Source organism: Mchenga conophoros, linkage group LG16 (assembly GCF_057382185.1).
Source record: "Mchenga conophoros isolate Kocher_MC1m ecotype Shallow Benthic linkage group LG16, M_conophoros_male_GT1.1, whole genome shotgun sequence".
In the NCBI taxonomy this organism is placed as follows: Eukaryota; Metazoa; Chordata; class Actinopteri; order Cichliformes; family Cichlidae; genus Mchenga; species Mchenga conophoros.
In genome coordinates, this window is record NC_140541.1 from 36,550,833 (window position 1) to 36,575,609 (window position 24,777).

Sequence of the window (24,777 nt, forward strand, 5' to 3'; positions counted from 1 at the left end):
AGTTTTGGTAACCCTAGCCTTTTGTCCTCACATATTCTGGGAGCTGGTGGGTTAGGTTTAGGGCACGGCTTTGAGTGATTTCTCAGCAGGCAAGTCAACTTTGAATTTTCAATTTCAATTTCAATTTTATTTCTATAGCACATTTAAGAGTCACAGGTACAACAAAGTGCTTCACAGACGAGCCATATTTGCAGATTTACAACAAAATAACCTGACTCAGTGTAAAGTCGACCGTGCTTTCTCGCCGTCTAGTCTTGATCGAAACTAAAACTACTGTTTTGTATCATTCTTTAATAGATGACGACAAAATCACACTGGGCTAAGCAATCGAAACTCTGAAAAGTCTCTCACAACAACAGGTTAATGGTGCTGACACGTCACTGTGACACTGCAGGCAAGTTTAACATGCAACAAAAAGACAGAAATTCACACACCAAACATACTGAAGCATAAAAAACATAAACTGACCCCGTGTGGGTGTCTGTTCACTGATAGTTAGCAATTAAATTAGATGACAATAAAATGTTCTTGTGTTTTAAAACATTAATAAAATGGAGAGCACCAGTGTTCCTCGTCCCGCGAGACGTGCGTAAAGCTCCAAACATTTAATAAGCTGATTAATACATCTTTGGACTTCTTAATAAGATCATGTAAATCTCATCATACACCGAGGTGACGGGTCCATAGTCGCATCTGGCTTAGCACACTTTTCCGTACCGATATCTGGATTACCTACGGCATCCCCGATTCCACCTACTGACTCAGTATTCTGGCATTTGTGATGCCAGAACATCAATTTAAAGTTGGAAAACTACCGCAGCTTTGAGTGGATGAAAATAGGTGCAAACGCGCCCAAAGGCATGAGGTTTATTCTTGTCTGTTTTTATCAAAATGTTTATTTTCCCGCTTTGAAATGCAAAGCAGTCGATTTGGGATTTGAGGGATAAACTCGCTCATGGAAAACTGCTATCTTTAGTCTGTAGTTTATAGACTGATTGGATTTAGTTTCTCTTTTTTATGGGGCAGGGGTTTGGTGTTGGCTGTTCACGCTGCATCTGAGCAGTGGCTGCAGATTGCAAAACCAAACCACTCTTCCACTTCAGTGCTGCAGTGGAGGATTTATAAAGTGGGCAAAAGCACAAGTTAAACCACAGAGCTGCTGCTGCTATGTGTGAGTCCTGTCGCGCTATTTTTATTCCATGTTTCGCCTTTGGAAAATATTTCAGGATTATTTCCTCATGTCGATTTAACAGATTAATAGTTGATCACACACAAAAAATTTTATCCAAAATCTTCTACTGATATTAGTCTGATTTGCATTTTAAATAATTCAAAATTTTGCAAAATATATTTTTAAACTATTTTAGTTTTAAAAAAAAAACCCATCTGTTTCTGACTGTGTAACCTACCTGAGGTGAATGTGGGTGCTTACAGAGGCTGTAACATGTACAGCTGTAGATTATGTTGCAGTGAAGGCGATGAAGAAACCTCCACAGAATTGTCTGTTCTCCTGCTCTGCCCTTAAACCAAATTGAGGCATAAATCTTCTGCCTTTTGTTGTTTTGTCCAAGTATCTGTTCAACACTGAGACAGAGGAAAGTAAAGACATTATGTACTTGGAAACAAACTCGTGCCCAGGGGCCTACGTTTCAGTCTCTCTCTGTTTTTCCTCTCTTTGTTCTTTAAGCTTTGAATTAAGTTCAGTTTTAAGTAAGTAAAAACAGTCCATCCCACACTTAAACATTGATTATTTTCCCTACATATATATAAAACACACACACACACACACATATGTATATATATATATATATATATATATATATATATATATATATATATATATATATATATATACACATATATATAAAGCACACAAAACACAACGCAAATAGGAAATAACTGATTTCCAAAAAGCAGAAGGGAAGTGTTTCTGGGGAGATAATAACCCGATGGACCAGTTGCAGGAACCAAAATATGCTAAGAATTGCGCTGGGAGACACTTAGACGAAGTGGAGGATCTTGAACGAAAGAAAAGATGAGAGGTAAGTGTGTTAGCCTAACTATTAGCCTAAAAATCCATCATCAGTATTATATGAATCATGATAAAACACACATAGCATGTTTTGGTTTCCTGCAACTGGTCCGTCGGGTTATTGTCTCCCCAGAAACACTTCCCTTGTGCTTTTGGAAATCTGTTTTTTCCCATTTCCGTTGTCATTTTTCCTATTTCTGCTGTGTTTTGTGTGCTTTTGCAGCGTTTTTCTTATTGCTGGTGGTTTCTTAAGTTGCAGTCCATTTGGCCTCTCAGGGCCACCGTATGAAAGTGATGTTTTGGCACGCATTGTTGTGGTTAGTATTTGGGGAACAAGTGTGAAGTTAAAGCATTTCAGCCTATGGATTATTTTTACCCCAGCTTAGTAAAAACATGATGCTCTCTGCATTAATTAATCCCTGTCTGAATGCACTGGTGATCCCATCAAGTGATCCAAATCAAACATAGCTACAGTGTTGCAAGTTCCTAAACTGTAACAAGAAGATGGACGTTGCCACTACTACATCACCCGCTGATTTGGGAGCTACATTTCCAACTGTTTTTATGACGACACCAAAAAGGAAGAATAAGGCTACGTCCACACGTACAAGGGTATTTTTGTAAGCTGAGATTTTCCGTTTTCGTTTAAAAAAAACAAAAATCTCGTCCACATGGAAAAACAAAAAACAAAGTCAAACGCTGTCAAGAACATGCCAAAGCAACAGGTGGAAATATAATTGTAACCGTGTAGAAATATTGGCCAATCAACTCCGCCCTCATATGATACCAAGTAGACAATAAATAACAAATGAAATAAATACAATAACACTGCTGCATTTTTCCTACACTGAACGCAATTATTTACAAAACTGACATCATAAATAAGATTTCAGACTTCAGAATATACATGTTGTAGGGAAAGGATTTGTTGAGGTAATAAATGAAGCGTGATGTAGGGTCTGGCTTCATCGATGGCACCGCTGCATCACTTTTGCCATTTTTGAGCATCTGCGTCACTGCAGACGTGCAGAGACTCTTCCAGACTGCACTATAAACAACCTTTATGTGAACGAGTACAGTCTTGTGTTTGCTTATAGATGAGTTTTTGGAGATCTTTAGCAAATCCATTGAAAAAGTACGCAGTAATATTTGTACACAGTGAGTGAAATGTGGTTTTATTCTCAGTTGTCAGTTTGTCTATAGAGACAGGATTTGTTTGACAGTCTTGTTTCTGGTAATTGCATGATGGTATTGTCATTTATTTATGCCCTTAATAATATCTATCATATGACTACGAGTATGTCTAAACTGCTTCTTTATTTTTATTTTTGCGCATGCTTGTTGCTGTTGCTTCATCTGGTTGGAATCGCAAATTTGCTTTCCTTTAATAAAGTACAGGCAGCAGGGTTTAGCCAAAATATTCAAAGCAAAATATGTAAAGTTAAATAAAACATTGCAGAGTTGTTGTATTTTTCCTCTTCTGTAACCCCATCAGAGAGCTGATACTAAGCCAGTTCTGCTGTTCTGCCCGCAGCAGAACCAGTGAAGGCCACTGCTGCTCCTACAAACAGCTGAGATCTCTTTCTTTTTCAGTGGAAATGATGTGTTTCCACAGTTTCAGTGAAAAAATAATAAAAAATGTAACAAGTTGTCTTTGTGATATGAAGGATGGCTGTAAAAACACCGGCGTGTCTGCTCAAGCATGTGGCCGAGTCTGTTTCACAGACAGAGCGAAAGCTGATTATTGGATTTATAGAAGCTGTAATTTCATTGAACTAATATGATACTCCTCTATGCTGCAGAGTCCAGGGCTCTTCTGCATAATGTATAACGGCTCAAGTAAAGTGCTGTCATGTATAACCTACAGTAACTCTATCCTGCTGCCCGATGGCTCTTTGAGTGGGACTTTATTTTACAGCTGATGTCAAATTCTTAGTCTGTTTTCTCCTTTTTCCAACATTAAATGTTCTCCCCCTCCTTGCATCTATCATCCACCTGCAAGGGTTGACTTCAAAATTTATGAGATGCTCAGATTACACCTGTAATCTGTTCGTGCAGGGATGACAGGCTTCAGATTACATGCTTGTGATGTGCTTTATTAAACTTTTAATAGTTCCAGTTGACTTGCACTGACTGGTATATCTGAACACAGCAAGAGATAAATACGGATGATGTTTTTCAGTCAGTCTGTAGGGAAACATCTCTCCATCTGGGAGAAGACTTTTCCAAACATAGTTAAGCCATTACTGGCACATTTTTAAATGCCAGATAGGAGACTAACATCAGCTGTAATAACTTGAAAATGTTGCTATTTGAAGATTTAATATCAGCGTTATCCCTGAGCTCTCATACACTTGCTGCACCTGCTGACGTAGCAACTGAAAAATGTCTGGATTAGGGGTCTCGAGTGGTTGCAGTAGAGTAAATATCAGGTTTGTCAACCATGAAGCCATGTTCATGCTGTGCTTGGGAGCTTTGATTTCTCACTTAGGTTTTACTGCAAGGAAACAAACTGAACAGGTTTGGAAAAGAGTTTCAGTCTAAATACGCTCGCTCACAATTTGAATCCTTCATGTAGAAAAAAATTGCAAGAACATTTCACGTTAATGTTATAAAGTGATGTGAAAAAGTACACTGGCTTAAATTTTAGAGTTTCAAGGGCCCAACCAATATAAGATTTTTAAGACTGATTTAAAAATCTGACACACAAAACCTGAAGTGTTATGTGGAGCTATTTATGAGTCAGAGGTCAAGAGGAACTCACTGACGTTCCCCGACTGTCTTCTTCTTATTGTGCTGTCACGAACTTTAACATTTAAAATGATAACTGAGGCTTGTAAAGTCTCAGATGTAGCTCTTGGGTTTCCCCCTGTTTTTATTACCTGAGCTCTGGTTTAGTACCACCAAAGGACAGTAAAAGAGGGAAAATAATATCCTCGCACTTTATTTTCAAATTCTGAAAAATGAACTCCCTGCAGGAAGAGCTGATAGTCTGGACTCTCCATAGATTAATATGCAGAGCTATCAAATACAAAAACTCCTGCTGCAATGTGAAGAAAAAATCTGTAAAATGAAAAATGCTTTCACTGTGAGCAAAAAGTAAAAAATAATAATGAAAAACAGGATTTAATGGTTTTTAACTGTTAACTGTTGAATGTCCATGTGCTGTGTAATCAAACGTTTTATTCCCCTTAAAGCATTCATCCTGTTTGTGGGGACCATAAAAATTTTGTTCAAGGTTTTCATGGATATAATGTATAATACCAAAGTAAGCAAAGCTACCCATATGGAAAAGAAATAGTAAAAACTTACATGATTTACTCATGAAAGGGGCCACTTTCTCATTACTGTCATAGATTGTTTTAGTAAGTATCCAAAACATACAAGTTTCATTTATATAATTTTTCAAGGGATCTTATATCTGTTTTAACTCTTGTATGCTTTTCATACAAGTTTCACACAAGATAGATACAAACTTTATAAGATTTATATGTATCTTTTCCATATGGGTAGTGAGATTTAATTACTCTTAGTTAAAAATCAAGAGAATACTGTTAGTGCTGTTTGAATGTAGTCTTTCCAATAAAACAGTCAGAAGCAATGCCCAGTGAATTATTTTAATCATCACTTAATAATGACTCATAAAAGGTTCACATACATTTGTAAATATTTTTTTGGAGAGCAGAAGTACTTGGTACATTTTATTTCTTTATTTCTATTTTGTTTATTGCCAGGAGGAAACATTAGCTCCAACTGTTTCAGTGTTCAGCTGGACACTGTTGTGATAAGAAAGACTTAACTCTTAACCTTTGCTTACTAAAAAAAAAACAAGTAAGTGTTCTTATAATTTGTGGCCTCTGTGAGCTTTTAATCTAATGATTTATAAAGCAGAGTAATAAAAGTCTGTGATAAGACAACTGCTGTTGCAAACCATATGGTTGAAGTCTTCGTAACACGACCTTCACCTCAGTTTTTATTACACTGGACCAATTTACAATTTGCTCTCATCACTTTACCTGCCACCTACACTGCAGACACTGAGAGCTGTAGTCTTCTTAAAAACACACTTCAGGAAATTCTACCAAACTTAGGTGAGTTAAATATTAAATTCAGAGTCAAATAGCTGACGATGTGGCACCAAACAGCACCAACGCAGCTGAGCACAAGGCCAAGGAAGCCGTTTGGTCAAACTAAAGAACGAAGCAAAGCTGACACGAGTTCAGAGCTCGCATTATAAATACAAAGCTTACTCTTTCTGTTCTAACACTATCAACGAACGGTAAAAGAAAAAAAAGAGGGTGTATATGAGACATTCGATCCAGTCACAAATAAGCGGTAACAGGAATACCTATTACCAGTTTAATATTAAGTTAATGCAAAAGCCTGGGATCAAATTTCATCCATATACATACAGTGCATCCAGAACAGGAAGCATATTGAGCATTAAGTGTCAGCAGACTCACTTCACAAAACTAATCATCTAAAATTAAGATGAGAGCTTTGGTGGTAAAGTGTGTGCATGCTAGCTTTCCTTAATTTCATTAATTTGATTGTTCCTGTGTTTACGCAGAGCATGCAAAGATCCTTTTCTGCACAGCGACAGATTAAACGTATAGGTGGTTCAGTGAAGCTGCTCTAAGGTATCAGTAGTCTATTAGGAAATCTTTGGTGAAACATTAACTGAGGAAAAACAACAGCAGAGAGAAGAGCCTAATTTTACGCAATGGCCACTTAATGACATCCAGTCACAAATAAGTTATTCTGATGTAACACATTTGTTTAAGTTTCTACTGAGTTAACGCAAAAGTCTTTGATGAAATGCATCAAGAACTGAAAATACAGTATGAAACTGTGCAAAAATCTTGAGCCACCCATCATTTCTTTCTAGTTTGTTTCCAAGGAGCCAGACTTTCTTCTAATTTAAAAACTATATATTCTCGAGCAACAACTCTCAGGCTTTCTGAAGGTCTTCTTTGGACATTAGCTGCTTTTTACCTTGTTTTCAGTCATGTCCTTGCAAGTGATCAGTGGCAGAAAACGGAACAAAAGGCAGCTAAAATCCAAGGACGAGCTCTGAGTGTCCTTGAAAAAGCCTGGAGAATTATTCCTGAAGAATACTTAGAGAAATTATGAGAAAGCTGCCAAAGAGAGTTCAGGCTGTGCTGAAGAATGAAGGCGGTCGTAGCAAATATTCACGTTCAAGCTCCTTAAAATTGTAACTTGTAAACTGTATTTCCATGCACGTTTCAGTAAATCGCTTCTACCCATTTCCCATTTTCCCAGCAAAGTTTAAAGAAATGACGGGCGTCTGCGCAGCGCTGTACTTTTGTTAAGTGTTAACATCTAAACCATAAGCAGGAAACTGGCATTATTTCCTTTTGGATATGTGCAACGGTCTCAGGCAGAGCTACTTCGGTCGTTGCTGTGCTTTTTTTGGAAGTCGAATTTCCCAGAGGAACACACCCGAGGGATTAATAAAGTTCTATCTTATCTTATCTTATCTTACTTTTGTCTGATAGGATATGTACCGTATAATGTGTGTTTGCACGCCGCCGTTCGATTCCACACTTATGAATGTATTCATGTTGTTGCACCATGTAACAGTTTATGTCAGGATGTTGGCGCTGAATAAATTTGAGAGGTGCAGTACTTTAAGATATTTTATGATCGGTGTAAATTTTTATGAGAATAACTTACACACGCTTCCCGAGAGTCTTAATGTTTATAGTTTAATGGGAAGACACATCCAGTTCCACCAGCAGCATCTATCACTTGGCACATGGTAATATAATTCCAGTCAACATACGGCTCTCTCTCTGAGGTAGTAGGAAACACATCATAACATTAGCATTTCCTGTTTTTAAGGGGGAGAACTCGTTTTTAATATCTTCATTGTACTTATAAGCATTCAAAGGCTGTTAAAGCTGACAGCTCACTGATTTTCTCCAAAGCCACGAGACTGGTATAGTTTCTTTATCCCACTCATGTTACTTCCTTAAATACGCTGTAGATGCACAACGACCTGTTGGCACATTAACACAACTGAGCACTGAGTGTTTTGCTTCAGGGCGCTGCTCTGTTATAAGGGAGAGCATGGGTAAATATGTAAAAATTGTGTATGTTTCTGTTCTTTGTCTTGTGTACTGTTTGTTTGTATATGTGTCTTTCTTGCTGCTGTTACACCCAAATTTCCCCTTGTGGGACAATTAAAGGACTATTCTATTCTAGTCTAATACACGAACGTGTTCACACGTACGCGAGGTGGACGCTGATCCTTTTGAGTTTTGTGGGTTTGTGGGTGTCAAGCATGACAGCATGAGCTAACACGTGTGTGCATGTGGCACCTACTGCAGCTCATACCAAGGTGCTGAAATACTGGCTCCATGTTGCAAGACAACACAACACAACCGCAGACACACAAAGACACGCATGCACACTCGGACACGCTTCGTTTACTAGCGGCGCCTGAGTGATGCTCATTAGCTGCTGAGGCGTAACAGTTAAAACTGGGTTGCTGCTTTGCAAATGCGCAGATGTATATCCAAGACAGGCGTAAACAAACACGCACACAAATCCATAAGTGCACACACACCTGTCATGAACAACTATACAACAGACAAATGTGGAGAGGTAAGAAAGAAGACAGCTTCATGCATTTTTCCCCCTGCGGTGAAAAATTGCATCGTATCTTAATGCTATTTTTTCCCCGGTGTTGGATTTATCCAAAGATGTTCTCCATTTTCACAGCAGTGGGTGTGTTGTTGCACTCATGTCTTCATGATTAATGTCAAAGCAATCACTTTCATGTTCCCCAGAAGTACAAAATTATGCCAAACAAAAGCTGAGCTATGTATGCATGTCTCTGTGTATGTCTTTCACAAAGAAACAAACAAAAAAGCAAGGTGTGAAACCAGTTCCAGCATCTTTGGTGGAGTTTTACCTGAGAGAGAAAAGCACCGTTAGTTTGTGCTTCACTGTATTTATTGTGTGAAATGTGCACATTCAATTCTCTCTGCCATTTTTCATTCATCTCACTGCAGAACACCTAGGACTGATTGCCTTAGAGGATGAGTAAACATCGTCTAATTTTGTTTTTAAGTCTCATTATATAAAAAGAAATTAGCTTTATTGATATTTTTGTTTACAGTTTTGTGAGAACCTTTCTCTAAAATCACTAAGAGGATGGGGTGAGTGCTTTTATCAATTAAGCTCATTTCCATATGGCAAACTCTGAATGACTCTAATAAACTAAAGGCGAAGGATGATGAAGGTAATGTTGTACCTCTGTTACCTGAAGTAAAAATGATATATGAAGCAGGGCGATCGCAGAACAGATGAGCTGTTAAATCAGGTGATCACTGTGGAGCAGCAGGCTATTTGTCCAGATTTACCAGCAGCCGCAGAGCTACAGCGTGGCGTGAGATTAAACTCATCTCACCTCGTCCGAAGGGATGCTGGTTTTATTGAAACTGCGGCTTAGATCTGCCTTGACTTGATCACTCACAGAGAAGAAATTTACACCCTCTGGATTTGGCTTTTTATTACTATAGCTGGTTGATGTGGTCTTGTGTGAAGTAAAGCATAAATGTCTCCCATATATAATCAATATTCATTTCAACACTGTGTAACCGTTACAGTGGCGTAAGGATATTTCTGCATCTTGATTTACTTTCATGTTTAATTCCATTGCATGACAGGCAAATTAGCTGCAATTACATGTCCAAATTCCAAAATGTGCAAAACACGTTGCTCTCATTTGGTCCAATTTGGGATTTTCTGCCCTGACTCGCTCAATTTGACATTAAATCCCCTTCAGTAAATCGGTGAGTTATGCATCACAAACACTAAAGAGGGAAACAGTTTAAAAAAGGGCTCATGGAAGGCGATTCATTTGAGCTCCAGCGTGTAATTCAACCTTAATAGAGTTTTTTTTCCAGTTGCAACCTTTACGGAAAACCCGACGTAAATTTCTAACGTGGGTTATTTTACATTTTGACCTATGAGAGAGGATTTTCATGGATGAAATGGCTGTAAAAATCTAATCCGCAGCGTTAACTGCAACACTGCAAGGCTGGGAAATCTGAAGCCATTGTCACAAACAGAACTGAGGAATTAAAGGTCACAGATCAAACGATCTGTGCGGAAACCAAACGCCACCAGAAATCCTCACCCCGAAATGCTACATGTATTATTTAAAGCCTATTAAGGTGGAGGAAGACTGGCCAGCAAAGCTCTTCTCAGCAAATGCAAACCCACCTTTTCTATACCTGTATGTGCACCTGCACTGTAAAAATGTACAAAATATAAATGCAATAAACATACAGCATCAAGATTACCACATTACTTCACATCACATTACTTAAAAAAAGTATCAAATTCAAATTCAAATTTTATTTGTCACGTACACAGTCATACACAGTACGATATGTAGTGAAATGCTTGGACAACTGCTCGTGACCTAAAGAAAACAAAAAAGGAAAAGGCTATGAATAAGATAGGAAATAAATATGAAAAATTAAAAAGGGTAAATTTAACTAGGAAGGAATAAAATATAAATTAAGGTTAAAAATGAAATAACTGTACAACACAAATTAGAATGAAGGGTAAATTTAACTGGGAAGAATAAGATAAAATATATAAATTAAAGTTGAAAATAAAATAACTGTACAACAAAATACACAATACACAATATAGAACTATATAAGAATGTATGAAGAAATCTAAATATAAATAAATATATACACAATAACAGCAGCTGTACAAGTATTAACTGGAAATGAAGAATATAGTGACCAGTGTTGTGCAAAAAAACAATGTGTGCAAAAACAATGTCCAGAAAGTCCAGTGTGTGTGTAAGAACCATATGTGTGGGTCAGTACTGTGTGGTGGTGTGATTGAGAGACCGTATCGCCTGCGGGAAGAAGCTCCTCCTCAGTCTCTCTGTGTTGGTCTTCAGGGAGCGGAATCGCTTTCCTGACCTCAGCAGAGAGAACAGTCTGTTGTTGGGATGGCTGAGGTCCTTCACGATCTTCCTGGCCTTGGTCCGGCACCGCCTGCTGTAGATTGAGTGCAGGTCAGGGAGCTCGGAGCGGATGGTGCGCTCAGCTGACCGCACAACCCTCTGTAGAGCTCGTCTGTCCTGCATGGTGCTGTTCCCGAACCAGGTTAAGATGTTTCCCGCCAGGATGCTCTCTATGGTGCACGAGTAAAAGTTCCTGAGCACCTTGGAGGGCAGTTGGAAGTCTCTCAAGCGTCTGAGGTGGTAGAGACGCTGTCGGGCCTTTTTCACCACGGTGTTGATGTGACAGGACCATGACAGGTCCTGCGTGATGTGAACTCCGAGGTATTTGAAGCTGTCCACTCTCTCCACTGGGCACTCGTTGATGACGGGGGTCTGGTAGTTCCTCTCCTGCTTAGTGCTGAAGTCCACTATCAGCTCCTTTGTCTTACTGATGTTTAGAAGGAGGTTGTTCCTCTGGCACCAGTTCTCCAGATTCCTAATCTCCTTCAGGTAGGCCGTCTCGTTGTTATCAGAGATCAGGCCCACCACGACGGTGTCGTCAGCAAACTTGATGATGGTGGTGGAGCTGGTAGTGGCCACACAGTCATATGTGTACAAAGAGTACAGCAGGGGGCTCAGAACACACCCCTGGGGGGCTCCAGTGCTGAGAGTGGTGGAGGCTGAGACATGTCCGCCCATCCTTACTGCCTGTGGTCTGCCAGTTAGGAAGTTGGAGATCCACTGACACATAGATGAGCTGAGTCCCAGATGCTCCAGCTTGGTGGTGAGTGTGGAGGGAATTATGGTATTAAATGCAGAGCTGTAGTCTATGAAGAGCATTTTAACATAATTCCCCCTTCTAGTGTCCAAGTGAGTGAGTGATGTGTGGAGGAGATGAGAGATGGCATCGTCTGTGGAACGATTTGGACGGTAAGCGAACTGTAGTGGGTCCAGTGTGTCTGGTAGTGAAGAAATGATGAAGTCTCTGACCAGGCGTTCAAAGCACTTCATCACTACTGAGGTGAGGGCTACAGGGCGATAGTCATTGAGAGAAGCAGGGTGGGGTTTCTTCGGGACAGGAACAATGATGGACTCTTTGAAGCATGTGGGGATCACCGACTGAGATAAAGAGATGTTGAATATCTCAGTGAACACAGGAGCTAGCTAGCTAGGCAAAATATGCATTTCACTGACACAGATCAGTGTACTGTGTTTTCAAAAATCATTTCTTAGAAAGTAAAGGAGATTATGTTTTTTCCTTATTATCTTTGGTCTTTACTGACATGACATGATTTCGATGTCAGTGGCACATCCACATCCAGTCTGGTCTTCTGCTGCTCTAGCTCATCTGCTTCAAGGTTTGCCAGGTTGTGTGTTCAGAGCGTTACTGTTGCCCTCCTATCAGTCCGGAGCTGTCTGGCTTTTCTCCTCCAACTTCTGGCATCAACAGGATATTTTCACCCACAGAAATGCCACTCACTGGATATCTTGTCTTTCATGGATGATCCTCTGTAAACGCTACAGATGGCTGTGTGGGAAAATCCCAGCTTTTAAAATAGACCAGTTAGTCTGGGACTAACAGCCATCCAGTTCAAAGTCACTTAAATCACCTTTGTTTATTTATTCAGATGCTCTGTTAGTCTTGACCACGTCTACATGACGAAAGGAACTGGGTTGCTGCCATGTGATTGGCTAATTCGATCAGTGGTCAGTGAGTGAACACACAGTTAAATGTATTCACATTTAATAGCTCATATTAAAAATGGGTAAAGTTTCAAATAAATCCACTACATGTGCGAGTTTCCCTGAGAGTCAGTAAGAATTAGAATTAGAATAAATTATTAATCCCAGGGGGAAAAACTTTCAATAATAGTAAGCCGTCTTCAGGCTGCCCTAAACTCTTGCTTTCAGATGTTTTTTATTTCTGCTTTTGGCTCATTATGATGTTCCTAATACCATCATCACAGGCACGCAGCACTGACTGGATCCTATTGTTCATGAACTACTGAAAACTCTGACGTTTGATAAAACAGTTTTATATAGCACCCTTATTAAAAATAAAAACATTATCTGGACTGAAAATAAGAAAATACTGAAAGTAAGTTCTATATGTACTCTGCCATGTGAGATAAAGTTGTAACATTAGCAGCAAACTAATCCTCAGCAGTGATAAGACAAAAGAGTTATGGATTTAGATCAGGGGGTCGTAGGATCATTCAGGAAGGACCGAGCAGCGTGTCTCTGACTGGTTCTGTATCTGATGAGCCATCTGTCAGTGATCTGGAGCCTCAGAAAAAGCTTCACAGCTACCAGAGGTGCTTGTAGTGTTCAAGCACATCTGTCCTGTATTGAACAATTTTAAGATCCTACAGATGTTTTTTTTACAGCTGTCCAAACTGACAGACTAAAGTGCATAGACACGATTTTCTCATGTCCACCGTCTCAGCTTTGTGAGTTCAAGTTTGCTTATTTGCCGATGGAATTGTCTTCAGCCTCACATGAATGCTGGGATAAACAAAAGCACTGTGTATTGGGAAATTTAAGCGGATAATTAAAGTTGTTGTGATTCATTCTGGTCACACAAGAATGTCCAAATCAAACGTGTATTTCAACATAGACCACAGAAAGAGTCAGAGGACTGTCAAACAAAGTTGGACTCCATGGTAAAAGATAATTCTGTGTGAGTGAAGTCCAGCAGAAGATTTTAGTAGAGCTTCTTAACCCCAGAAACCATAAAATGTGCCAGCAGCTCAGCAGTTTTCCTGTAAGAGAGCTCCTGAGCACAAAAAGCATGCACTGCGTGTCCCATCACTCAGCCACTTCTACCTCAGGTCATTACTATAAATACCAATGTGTTACTATTTGACCAGCCTGGTAGGATAAATGTTTGGAGAAATAGCTTTCAGGCTTGTTGGTGGCATTACATGACTGCTACGTCTCAGGCGCTTGATGCCGTGGGCTTGGATCCTGCACACGACCACTTTGACGTATCGTCATGTGAAGCAGAAATGCCGCAGAGGGAAAAAAATCTTCAAAAGAAAGCTGCAGCCTGATTCACTGGCTGAGTGAGCCGCTGCGACAGGCTTACTATGTCACTGCTCTGTGAGGTTAAATGTAATATATGAGAGTGTTGGGCCAGACAAATGGGCAGTGAAACCTGCTCTCTGTTTCTTAGTTCGAGGACTAGAAGAGGAAGAGGAGTTATGTTCACACTTTCTGATTCTTTTTCATAATGGATCGTCTGTCAGCGACACACTCAAACCCCTATGACGCTTCTCAACACAGATTTTAGTCTACAACACCAAATGCAATTAAGCCTTGTAAATGAAACTTGATTAAAAATATAAATGTTAGTTTGAGAAATCAAAGTAATCTAATGCAATGCTCCAAAAACTCTTCTTGTTCACTTTTCAACAGTAATGAATAAATGTTGACTAAAATTGGCTTGAAATTATAAATATGTTCATTTTATAATAATTTGCAGACATCTAACTCTAAATGAATGCGGATGTTGATTTGTGTCAGATGTACAGAAACCTCATTGTTGTCTAATAAACCAGCTAAAACCACATTATTTGTGGATAATATGATATAATAATGTTGTCTGCCAAGAGCTCACAACAGCATATTTTTCCTGACCACAGCGATTTCTACACACGCACTGACATGCACATGATTCATGATGTCCTGCACACGTTGCCCAAAGTTTGTCCACTGTATTGGATAACGACACAAACTAAATGTGTATTCTCAGGTTAGCCTGCAGTGGCTCCTGGAGGTCGACTGCAGAGAAAGTGGTGCACCAAAAACCTCCTTTGGTTGCTAACAGATTTCCACGGATGGTACAGTCCTCACTTCCACTCAGTTCCACAGAAATAGTAACCAAAACAATTGCAAGGTTTTTGACAGCCAGTAGGGCAACATGTTTTCCCTAGTGAAAGGTGGGTCACTTATCGACCCATCTGGAGCTTTGACCATCAACCCCCTCAGCTTTTTGCAACTGCTCAGCGAATACTCATTTATCCCTCACAACGGGTGATTGCAAAGACTCCAGTCCAGCCCACTGGATGGTTTTGGAAAATGTGAAGGCGGACATAGATTTGGGGATTTAAAGGTATTTTTATATGTTTTACATCTTCTTCTACTGATTAAGATCTTCTCTATGGCCATTCATACTACACGAAAGTAACAGATAAATAGTTAAATGACAGAAAAGTCTCCTTTTTTTCCCACAATGGGTCAACGGTACAGGATATAGAGAAATCTGGCCAATTAGCTGCCAGAACCTTTCCTGTAATTCTACCCATTAATTTCTTCATTCTGACAGATTTCATTTATTTACCACAGCAGCATTTTTTTTATCATGTAGAAAAACTGACACGTACTGTTGAAATTGGCCTTCTTTTACCTTCTACAGTTCTGACCTCAGCTATATTTTGCTATAGCAAAAGAATAATCAGACAGAAATGCCAACACCTGAACTTTCAAAAATCATTCATCACTGCGTGTCATCGGCCAGCTTTATGGAAATGCAAAACAGAATCGATACCAGCATTCGGTTTGGAGAGTGGGTTCAACAACTGAATTAAATGGACTGTGAATGCTCGCTCACATACACACAAACACAAACAGGCAGCCTATTCATTAGAAAAGCACCCCCGACCAGAAAGATGGCTGCTCTCTTGCATAACCACCGATCCTATAGCTAATTAAGAAGATCTGATCGTTAGTGATCCTTGACACTTTGCACCTCTTCAGATCCCCTCTCGTAAAAACTGTAGGCAAACACGGATCTGTTCCTACTGCTCGCCAATTATGGCAGAGCCTTTAGGCTCACTAATCCTCTCAAACGAGTGTTAAATGGGCTCTCGAAAGAAAAGTTAAAAATAGGCCTTCCATGGGTTAGCACATATTGACTCTGGTACAGTAAACTGCTTTTGCTGCAGCTTTCTGTACTACAAGGAGATTTGAAAAGCTAAATACTGGAAACACTCATATGGAGTGCATAAGAGGGGCCTTGGGCTATTATCTGTGTTTCCCATTGTGAGTAGAGCAGGGCGATATGACCAAAAATATTTATCACGATATACATTTGAAAATTTGCGATAATGATATAACTGACGATATAATTGACACTAGACAAAACACTTTACAACTCCACAACTTTATTAGTGCAAAGAAAACCCATCAATGTATTTTCACTTAAACAAGCAGCTGTTTTTTATGTGCATTAAAGTTATATAAAAATGTAACAGTGCAAATGCAAATTCCTTGCTGACAGTTTAACCAAAAGGCATTTCCAGTGGAAACTGGCCGACATATCCTCAGCATAACCATGTATAATATCCACAAAACTTAAAAAGAGGTTATACACACACAATACGGTAATATTATGTTGAAGCACAGTACGTATCACTCCGCGAGGCTCCTGCCTACGATAGCCGTAATGCTCCGACAATCCATCAAGCGGTGCGGCTTCGTAGCTTAGCAAAGTCATACTAAAACATTTGACAGATTTTCCAGCGCCGTGTACATAAAATCGTTTCGAGGTCAGTAAACACAACCAGAATTCATACATAAGGCACACGGGATTATAAGGGGCACTGACGATTTTTCCAAAAAACACGGTAATAACGACGGCCTGCTAGTATGCTCTACCAAAAATAGTGCTTTGTTTTGTATCTGACGGACGAAAGCTAAACCAGTTCCACAAAACTGAAGTTGCAACATTTTTACAAACCAATTCTGGTTCATCTTTTTCATTCAACGATCCGCTTTCGTCCTTCTCATTCTGCGTCGCCGCCATGCTTTTTCCACCATGTGCATATGAAAACAAAGGCACTGTGCATGCGCGTTTTACCCATATTCTATCGCGATATTTCATTTTCTTGTCGTTGCCGAACATTATACCGGTATTACCGTGAACAGTATGATATGGCCCAGCCCTAATTGTGAGCTTTGCTCGCTTGAAGACATCCCACTGAAGCGTGAGGCAGAGTTATTTAATCAGAAAGAGGATATCTTAACTTTCCTTATAAATAGAGAAGCTGCAGAAGGAGATGAACTCACACAGATGAAGAAGTGCACGAGGGAAGTTATCTAGTATTACACATGATTATTAGATAACCGTATGAAAAACAGCTCCATCAAACAGGGCATGGCTACTTTTGTTGGCTGTCTTTGGCTCATTCACCATCTATCTAATTAGCTGAGGTCCAGTGGGCGGGCTTGTTGCACAGGATGCACACAGACAAACAGACACAATTCTAAAGATTAAAACTTTCACAGCCGGGCCACACCTACCTCGCTTATCTCTTTCTGTCTCGTTAAAGCGATTCGAGCTCTTGCTCGCCTCCCCCGCTATCTGCTGCTCTATGAAGCTTCTTAAAAATGCTCCCTTGAGTCCTTCATATTAGAAATACGCACCCTGTCCAAGCAGAACGGAGACAGAAAAGCTTTTGCACAATCTATCCAGATATTTGATAGCTCAGCTGAGGAGCGAGGCGAAAACCTGACAGAAATATTATCATTATTGTCTCTGGTGGCAGCATCACAGACTGCTGAAAAGGTGTCTGGAGCAGTCGGGTCGAACTTGTGCTCTTTCTGTCTCTCACCCCCTTGTGTTCCCTTGTGTTCACACTCTTGCATCAAAAAAGATCCGTGCCTGCTGGGGCTCGTGGATGTCAGCCAACCGAACACAACATCTCACCTTTCCACACTGATGAAGCAAACTGCTTATCTGCTGAAGAAAAAGGCAGAATTTCATCATCTAAAAATTCTGCTTTCTCCTTCAGGTGGTGGGATAAACATTTGCTGAAATCATACTAAAGAAAATGGTTTCTTGTCAAAAGAATTTACATATTTTTTAAATACTAAAGATTTTCATATCAGCACTTAATAAAAAACCATCTGGTTCTGTAAGAGGTTACCGTGTCATTTATTTATTTGGGAAAAACTGAGCCAATATGTGTGGAAAACTAAGTGCACCCTTACTGCTTCTGTAGGAATTAAGAGGGTGAGTACAGCCAGGTGCTCCTCCTGACATGCACTTGATTCGTTGATCATCAGCAAGTGTGAGCATCAGAGGTTTTGGGTAGTTTGCTGGTCTGGAGCATTCAGGTGTGCGTAAACACAATCCCAAGAAAGAAACACATCAGCAATGACCTTACAGAAGCAATTGTTGCTGCCCATCAATCTGGAAGGGCTAAAAGGCCATTTCCAAACAATTTGAAGTCCATTATCCTGCAGTGAGAAAGATTATTCATGAGTGGAAAACATTCACAACAGTCATCAGTCTACCCAGAAGTGGACGTCCCAGCAAACCGACACCAAGGTCAGACCATGCAAAGCTCAGAGAAACTGTATAAAACACGAAACACATCTCAGACTCCACAGGTTACAGCGAGCATGCTAAATGTTAAAGTTCAAAAACAGCACAATTTAAAAAAATAACAAGTATGACTCATGTGGAAGTTTTGCCAGGAAAGAGCCTCATCTTTCTAAAAAAACATGACAGGGCGGCTCGGACCATCACGCACAGCAGCACATATCAGCACAAACACTTCATACCAGCTGTCGGGTTTAAGTGAAGACTGATAACTTGGCTGGACGTTGCTATTGGCCAATATTGGCTCTGTTGACCGATATGGGCCAATCGCCAAGCAACGATGCATTTGGAAATGTCAGCTGTTGACGATTCTGTTGTTCACGTCAGCGTAGAAAGAAGATTTCTTTATTTTCTTGGCACGAGACAAGAAATAGTTATAAAAAAACATGATACACAAACAGAAACGATATCAGTGTCTGCATCTGCTATAGGCCAAATTCATACTTAAAACAATGGTAAATGGACTGATTCTTATCGAGCGTTTTTCTACTCGAAAGAGTACTCGAAGCGCTTAATACAACATGCCGCATTCACTTTTTTATGATTTTAAGTGCTTACTAACTTTCATACTTGGATGCATGCATTGGAGAACTTAGGGTTAATATCTTGCCCAAGGATATTTGGCATGCAGAGCTGGGGGGATGGAACCACCAGCCTTCCAGTAGATGACCTGCTCTACCTCCTGAGCTACAGCCACCCCACTAGCTTTTCAGTACTATCAATTACTATCAGTAAAATTGCATAATTAGCATATCCGTCTTATTAATTTTGCTTAATGACTGGACAGTATGTGGCAGCACAGTGGTTATTGCTGGTTATTGCAGTTAACGTGTCATTTATTTATTGCTAAATTGCTCACAGGTGCAAATGGATGTCTGTGTCTATATGTTAGCGCTGCCTGCCTGGTATAGATGGACTGGTCCATCCCCAGCATCACTTTTAAACAGTCTTTGCAGATTTAAAAACAAAATATGCAAACTATCAAAACAAAGAGCAGATGCACACATTTGAAATTGTTCGCAGCGTTTAGCAATCATGATGAGCCACAAATGTTCCACAAGATTTAAGCGAGTTGTTATCCAACCACAAACAATTGTCGTGTTCCATTCATCATTTTTACGAGGTAATAAATTAGTGTTGAGTTCATATCTATTTCAGCTTCTGTGTCGCAGTTTCATTTTATCTTCCTCTGTTTTTACAACCATTTTAGTGAAAAAAAAAGCTTTATTATGGTTCCCAGGACTGTTTATGTTGTGTGTCCTTGGCGTTCCCACGTATGCTTGTTGCCTGGACACAATAACACCAATAAACTGTGTAAACAAGTAACTGCTCGGAAAGAGACAGCCATTATTTTTGGCTAACTCGTGCTGCTAAAGTCTCATAGCAGCTTCGGCTTGGGACCGCTCTGTGGCCAGCAGGAGAAACGGTTGCAATGGCCAGCAAGATGAATCTGAAAGACCAGTTGATTCTGAATAAAGCCTCCAAAATGAAATTCATTAAAACTGGCTTCTCCTCTATTATAATTATATTTAACTTTGGATGAAGAGTCGATTAAAAACTCGCCCGAGACCCAGATTTATGAGAGCAGCTCCCACAATCTTGGTTACGGGGACCTGACAGGTGGCGTTCTTTGATCCAATCTGAGCTTCATACTTCAGTTTGTGTAAACTGTGTCAACCATTTTGATTGTTTATAAAATATTCAGTGAATATGGCCAAATTGTCAGAGACGTTTTCCCCCCTGAGTCATTCTATAAAGTGTTTACCTTTTGTCATTTCACATTTCACTGTGACTGAGTTGCTTCTGTGTGCAAAATGTTTGGAAGGATTCAAATCAAATCCTGAGCCGTCAGATGAAAGACGATCACGTCAGAGAGAGAAGATTAAAGCTTCTCTCTATGTGCCAGGCCCTTTTTGAACGAGTGACAGACTCCTTCCCCTTCATCCATTCTGCACTCTTTGGTGAAAGAAAACTAGCATGGAAAATTAAAAGAAATAAATGCTTCTGTCATGGCACAAATGACTGTGGCGAGTTCCACAGCAGGGTTTGTTTTGATTTGCCATTTCCAAGTGTTCTGTTAGATATTAACAAAAGTGAGTTTTGGGAGGAAAACTTTCGAAATTCCCATTTTAGACAGAAATGTTGTGGAGCAGTAATGTGGCAGTTCAGCGGTACTGCGATGATTCATAACTTTCTCTTTCTGTAAATATCAAACACCTACACAGAGCATTAGTTACAGGAAACAAAAGACAAAGAGTAGAGGAAGCTTGCCTGAATGCTGCTGTTAGACTGTCACAGTCTGAGCGTGCATACATTTGCCACATATTTCCAGTGCGTATTTCAGCTGTGCAGATGTTCGTTTTCTTTTTCCACTGACAAGCTCATAGCTTCAAAACACCCGAGGAAGGGACAGCGACCACAGTGTCAAATATTTAGTTCAGGGTTAGCAGACAGGTTTCATATTACAGTTCAGCTAAGGGTGAAGCATTCAGTGGTTAGCATTATGTCTCAGACTATGTCAGCTGAATCTGATGATAAGTCTAAAATTACGAGTGCCGTGAACATGTGAGTGCTCTCAGCGAGAAAGAGGGAGAATGAAGTTAGGGGGAAAAGTGATCCATATACAGAATGAGATGCCCATAATCTTTCTGCCTCTAACAGGACTCTGCTTATTGTTATTTTGCTCTTGATGGGCATATCTCGTCTTTGCACGTCCCACTTTTCCTTCATGTCTTAATTCTGCTGCACATGATCGCCCTTAAACCCCATTCTGAACCTCACCAGGCCTTCTTCAGACCATTTCTGAGAATTGCTAGCACCAACACTTGTGTCATACCTCGCCAGCTGTTCACTAATTCTTTGTCACACAACTGTTTGTTAAGCTTTTCCGGTCCTGTAAAAAACTGAGTCCAACTCCACGAATGTCTGTCTGCAAAGACTGTTTAAAATATACGTGCACAGTCGTCCCACCTGTTTGAAGAATATCACCTCTCAACTGTATCGTACAACAACCTGTTCTCCACTCGGCTTGGACGTGTGGCCTTTCAGATCAAATATAAACACTTTTAAAAACCCATCTTAGGCACTAGTTTTGACAAACATAGTGGCACTTACCGAGAGCCTAACCAGAGGTTTTCTGGTTAGGCTCTCGGTGGCTGTCTTTGCTAAGATTATTTAAGTTTCCAAAGCGAGCCGCTTCACCAAGCAACAGGTTTGTACCAACAACTTTAAAGAGCTGCAAACGCGATGACCAAGCACAACATTAAAACCTGGCGACAGGTGAAATTAATAACATCGATCATCCTGTCACAATCTCATCTGCAGGGAAACCTTGGGTCCTGCCATTCACGTGCACGTTAATTTGATACCATCAGCCACCTAAACATTGTTGGGAAGCCAAAAGCAATGGTTTTAATTAAGAAAGTAAAATAAATTGTGCCCGCTACAGAGGCAGATGGTGTCACAGTGGTTTAGAGAAATACACTGAGTGGAACACAGTAATAGAACAGTGTCGTTCCTTCGTTATGAGCACGCTGTGACACCTAAAAGTGGGATTCACTGTTGTGTTCGAGTCAGATTTGCAGCTTTGCATTCTCTGCTGTGTTGGCCAGTGTTTTGTTTTATGCAAATATCATGTGTGTGTTGTTGTGTGTTTAAAGGAAAGAGCAGAGCGTCGTGTCCTGCCTGAGCTCATCTTGGTTTTAGTTGATAAGCATCCAAACAAACAGTCACCACAATTAAAAAGATAACTTGTGAGATTTGTTGTGTAGAGAATACACTTTTATTCAGTGCATTATTGAGATAAAAACATTTTTTTTACAAATTATTATGTTAAAAATTTATTAATCATTTGAGAACAAACCAAACAAAGGAAAAGCTGCCCAAACAAAGTCAGTTCCGCACATCTAAACCGTTTATAAACTTTAATAAACCTCACTCTCACTAATCTCACTAAAGTCTCACTCTCTGGGTTGTTTTCAAAAAGAAGGAAAGTTTTCAGCCAACTGCAGTCTCCAGCGCGCACATCTATCCTGAAACATGCCACTTCCCAACATCGCTGCTATGCTTTAGTTTAAACAGAGATTATCGTGTTTACACACCACTCAGCCTCCAGTAGTCCAGTAATAAATCTCATATCATGTTATGAGAAACACTCGTCCTATAATTGATATAAAACTGTTTGAAATATTTTATATTCTATTCTTACAATTAAAAGCAGTTTGAGAAACGCTGGCATGATTTCGTATTTTATGTTGAAAGGAAACAAAAACTTCTCATTTTCCTTCACATGTCTGAGGTAAGTAAAAGGCGTGAATGGCACCGGGTTGGAAGGCGAGTTCAACAGAAGTGCATCCAAACCCGTTTCTTTTACACTGTTCTGGCAGGATGCGTCTTTTTCTTTCCGTTTTAGGATCTTCTTTGTGATATTTTTCAAACAAAACTTATAGTTTAGCCCAGAAATATTCGAGTGCCTTAATCAGAAGAGCATCCGTTAAACCACGGTGTGTGGGACTCACCTATAACGAACCACAGGAGCGCCTGTTTCTGCAGAGCTGTGCAGGTTTGCGAGCCCATCCTGTCGCTCTCAAAACGATCCACTGACTGAAGTTTGGAAGCGAGGAAGTGAAGGGAACGGCAACTAACAAGAGCTCAACGAGTAATTGGTAGCATCATAAATAACTGCTGTTTAAGAAGCCCATGTAATCCGGCCGCACGGTCAATCAGCCCCAATAAAAGCTTCACTGTGTCACCCTGCGCAAACCGCTCGGGGGAGAGCCGAGGCTGCTCCTTGTTCCTGCTGTAGGCTACCTCAACTCCCCCGAGTCCTCCTGTCACCGAGTCATCCAGACGTGAAACATAATGAGTCGTAAAGTTGCAACTCTCTCTCCAACAAGCCGTCCACAGGTCTGAAGAAATCCGAAAAACGTCACTGGAAGCGTGCGGTGTTTGGTTCAAGCGCTCTCGTGCGCAACGGGACGCACCAGTATGGAACCAGTGGAGCTGAGCGACTGTGTCAGGGTTCACTGCTTCCCCCCGAGGACAAGGGTCCCGGTTAGTGATGGGGACACCGGACAGACCCAAACAGTGCGGGAAGGGGGAGCGGGGCTGATTTGGAAGAGCGGAGGGAGGGGGAGGGAGCTGTACTTCTTTTCTCACTCTTTGATTGGTTAAATTAGAGAACCCAGAAGTCTGTAAAAGATATATCTATTACTTTAAATAAACAATAAACGATATATCCAAATAATAAAAAAAAATCCTAAATGATCAAAAACTATGAAGAGAACTCGTGAAAATAAACAGGTGCAAATAAAAACTCGACTAAAAGACAGAGGAGTCTGCAGAGTTCAGAGTTCCATCTGAAGAAGCTGCAACAATAAACTTTAAAGTCCAAAAAAACAAGAAATGTATAGTTTTGTGATTCTATACAAAATTATATTCTCTTCACTATATTCTATTCACTGTGCATCCGCCTGTGGTGACGCGATGAGGACAGGTGCAGCGAGTACGGATTCAAGCGTGGCACGGGTTCAGAGCAGTTGTCCAACAGCGACATCTAGTGTTCATATGGAGCGTTACACAGCGATTTACATCAAATATCACAACTCCAGTCCTCAGGAGGTAAAGTTGGTGAAATAAGTGTTTCTTTTTCTCCTTCATAATTGTATATTTGCACCTCTTGTGTAGATGTAGGCCACTGATAAAAACTGTTTCACTTTAAGCTGTTTTCATAGCCATTATCAGATTCAGGTGGTTGCATAGTTTAATTTGCAGTATTTTTTTTTTCTATAAATTTTTTATATGTACAAGTAAGAATATTTTTTAAAAGAAATAAAATTAATAGAAGCGACAGATTTTACTTTGCAGCTTTAGCATTAATTAATATAACATTCAGAAGCTGCAGAAACATAAACCTACTCATGTATTTATTAAAACTTCATATTCTATGGAAAGGCACTTTAAAATTTACTGAAAGTTTTTTTCTTTATTTGTTTTCATTTATGTTTTATGTATTTTAAAGTGTCAAAACAAAATGTCATCAAAAGGTCTAAAGCTGACTCATATATGCATTTATACAGGCCTTCATGTCATTCCCTTAGGTGTGGCTTTGTAAAATCATGATATCAGAACTACAGAAGAAGCTCAGAGACAATTTAAATTCAGAAAGTGGCACGACTGAAAGGAAACCTGAAAGTGGCCAAATCATCTCCCACTGACAGAGTCAGGACCCAATTCCCTCACCGCGGGCTCCACAGATAAGGTCAGACAGGAGGATAAAACAGAAGAAAAAGAGTTTACACAAGGTCAACGATGCCACTGCTGTGCTGCCAGCGCAGGGACTTAAAGAGGAGACAACTG

General features: G+C 40.0%; 1 protein-coding gene across 2 annotated transcripts in view; it reads right to left on the reverse strand.

Annotated features, from left to right (window-relative positions):
* ramp1 (receptor activity modifying protein 1) overlaps positions 1-23,490 on the reverse strand; it is a 71,298-nt gene extending 47,808 nt beyond the window's left edge. For both annotated transcript variants that reach the window (XM_085250000.1, XM_085249999.1), the window contains exon 1: positions 22,938-23,490. In XM_085250000.1, the coding sequence (XP_085106126.1) occupies positions 22,938-22,995 (58 nt within the window). In that variant the 5' untranslated portion in view covers positions 22,996-23,490. The remainder of the gene's footprint in view (positions 1-22,937) is intronic.
* Between the last annotated feature and the right edge of the window lie 1,287 nt (positions 23,491-24,777).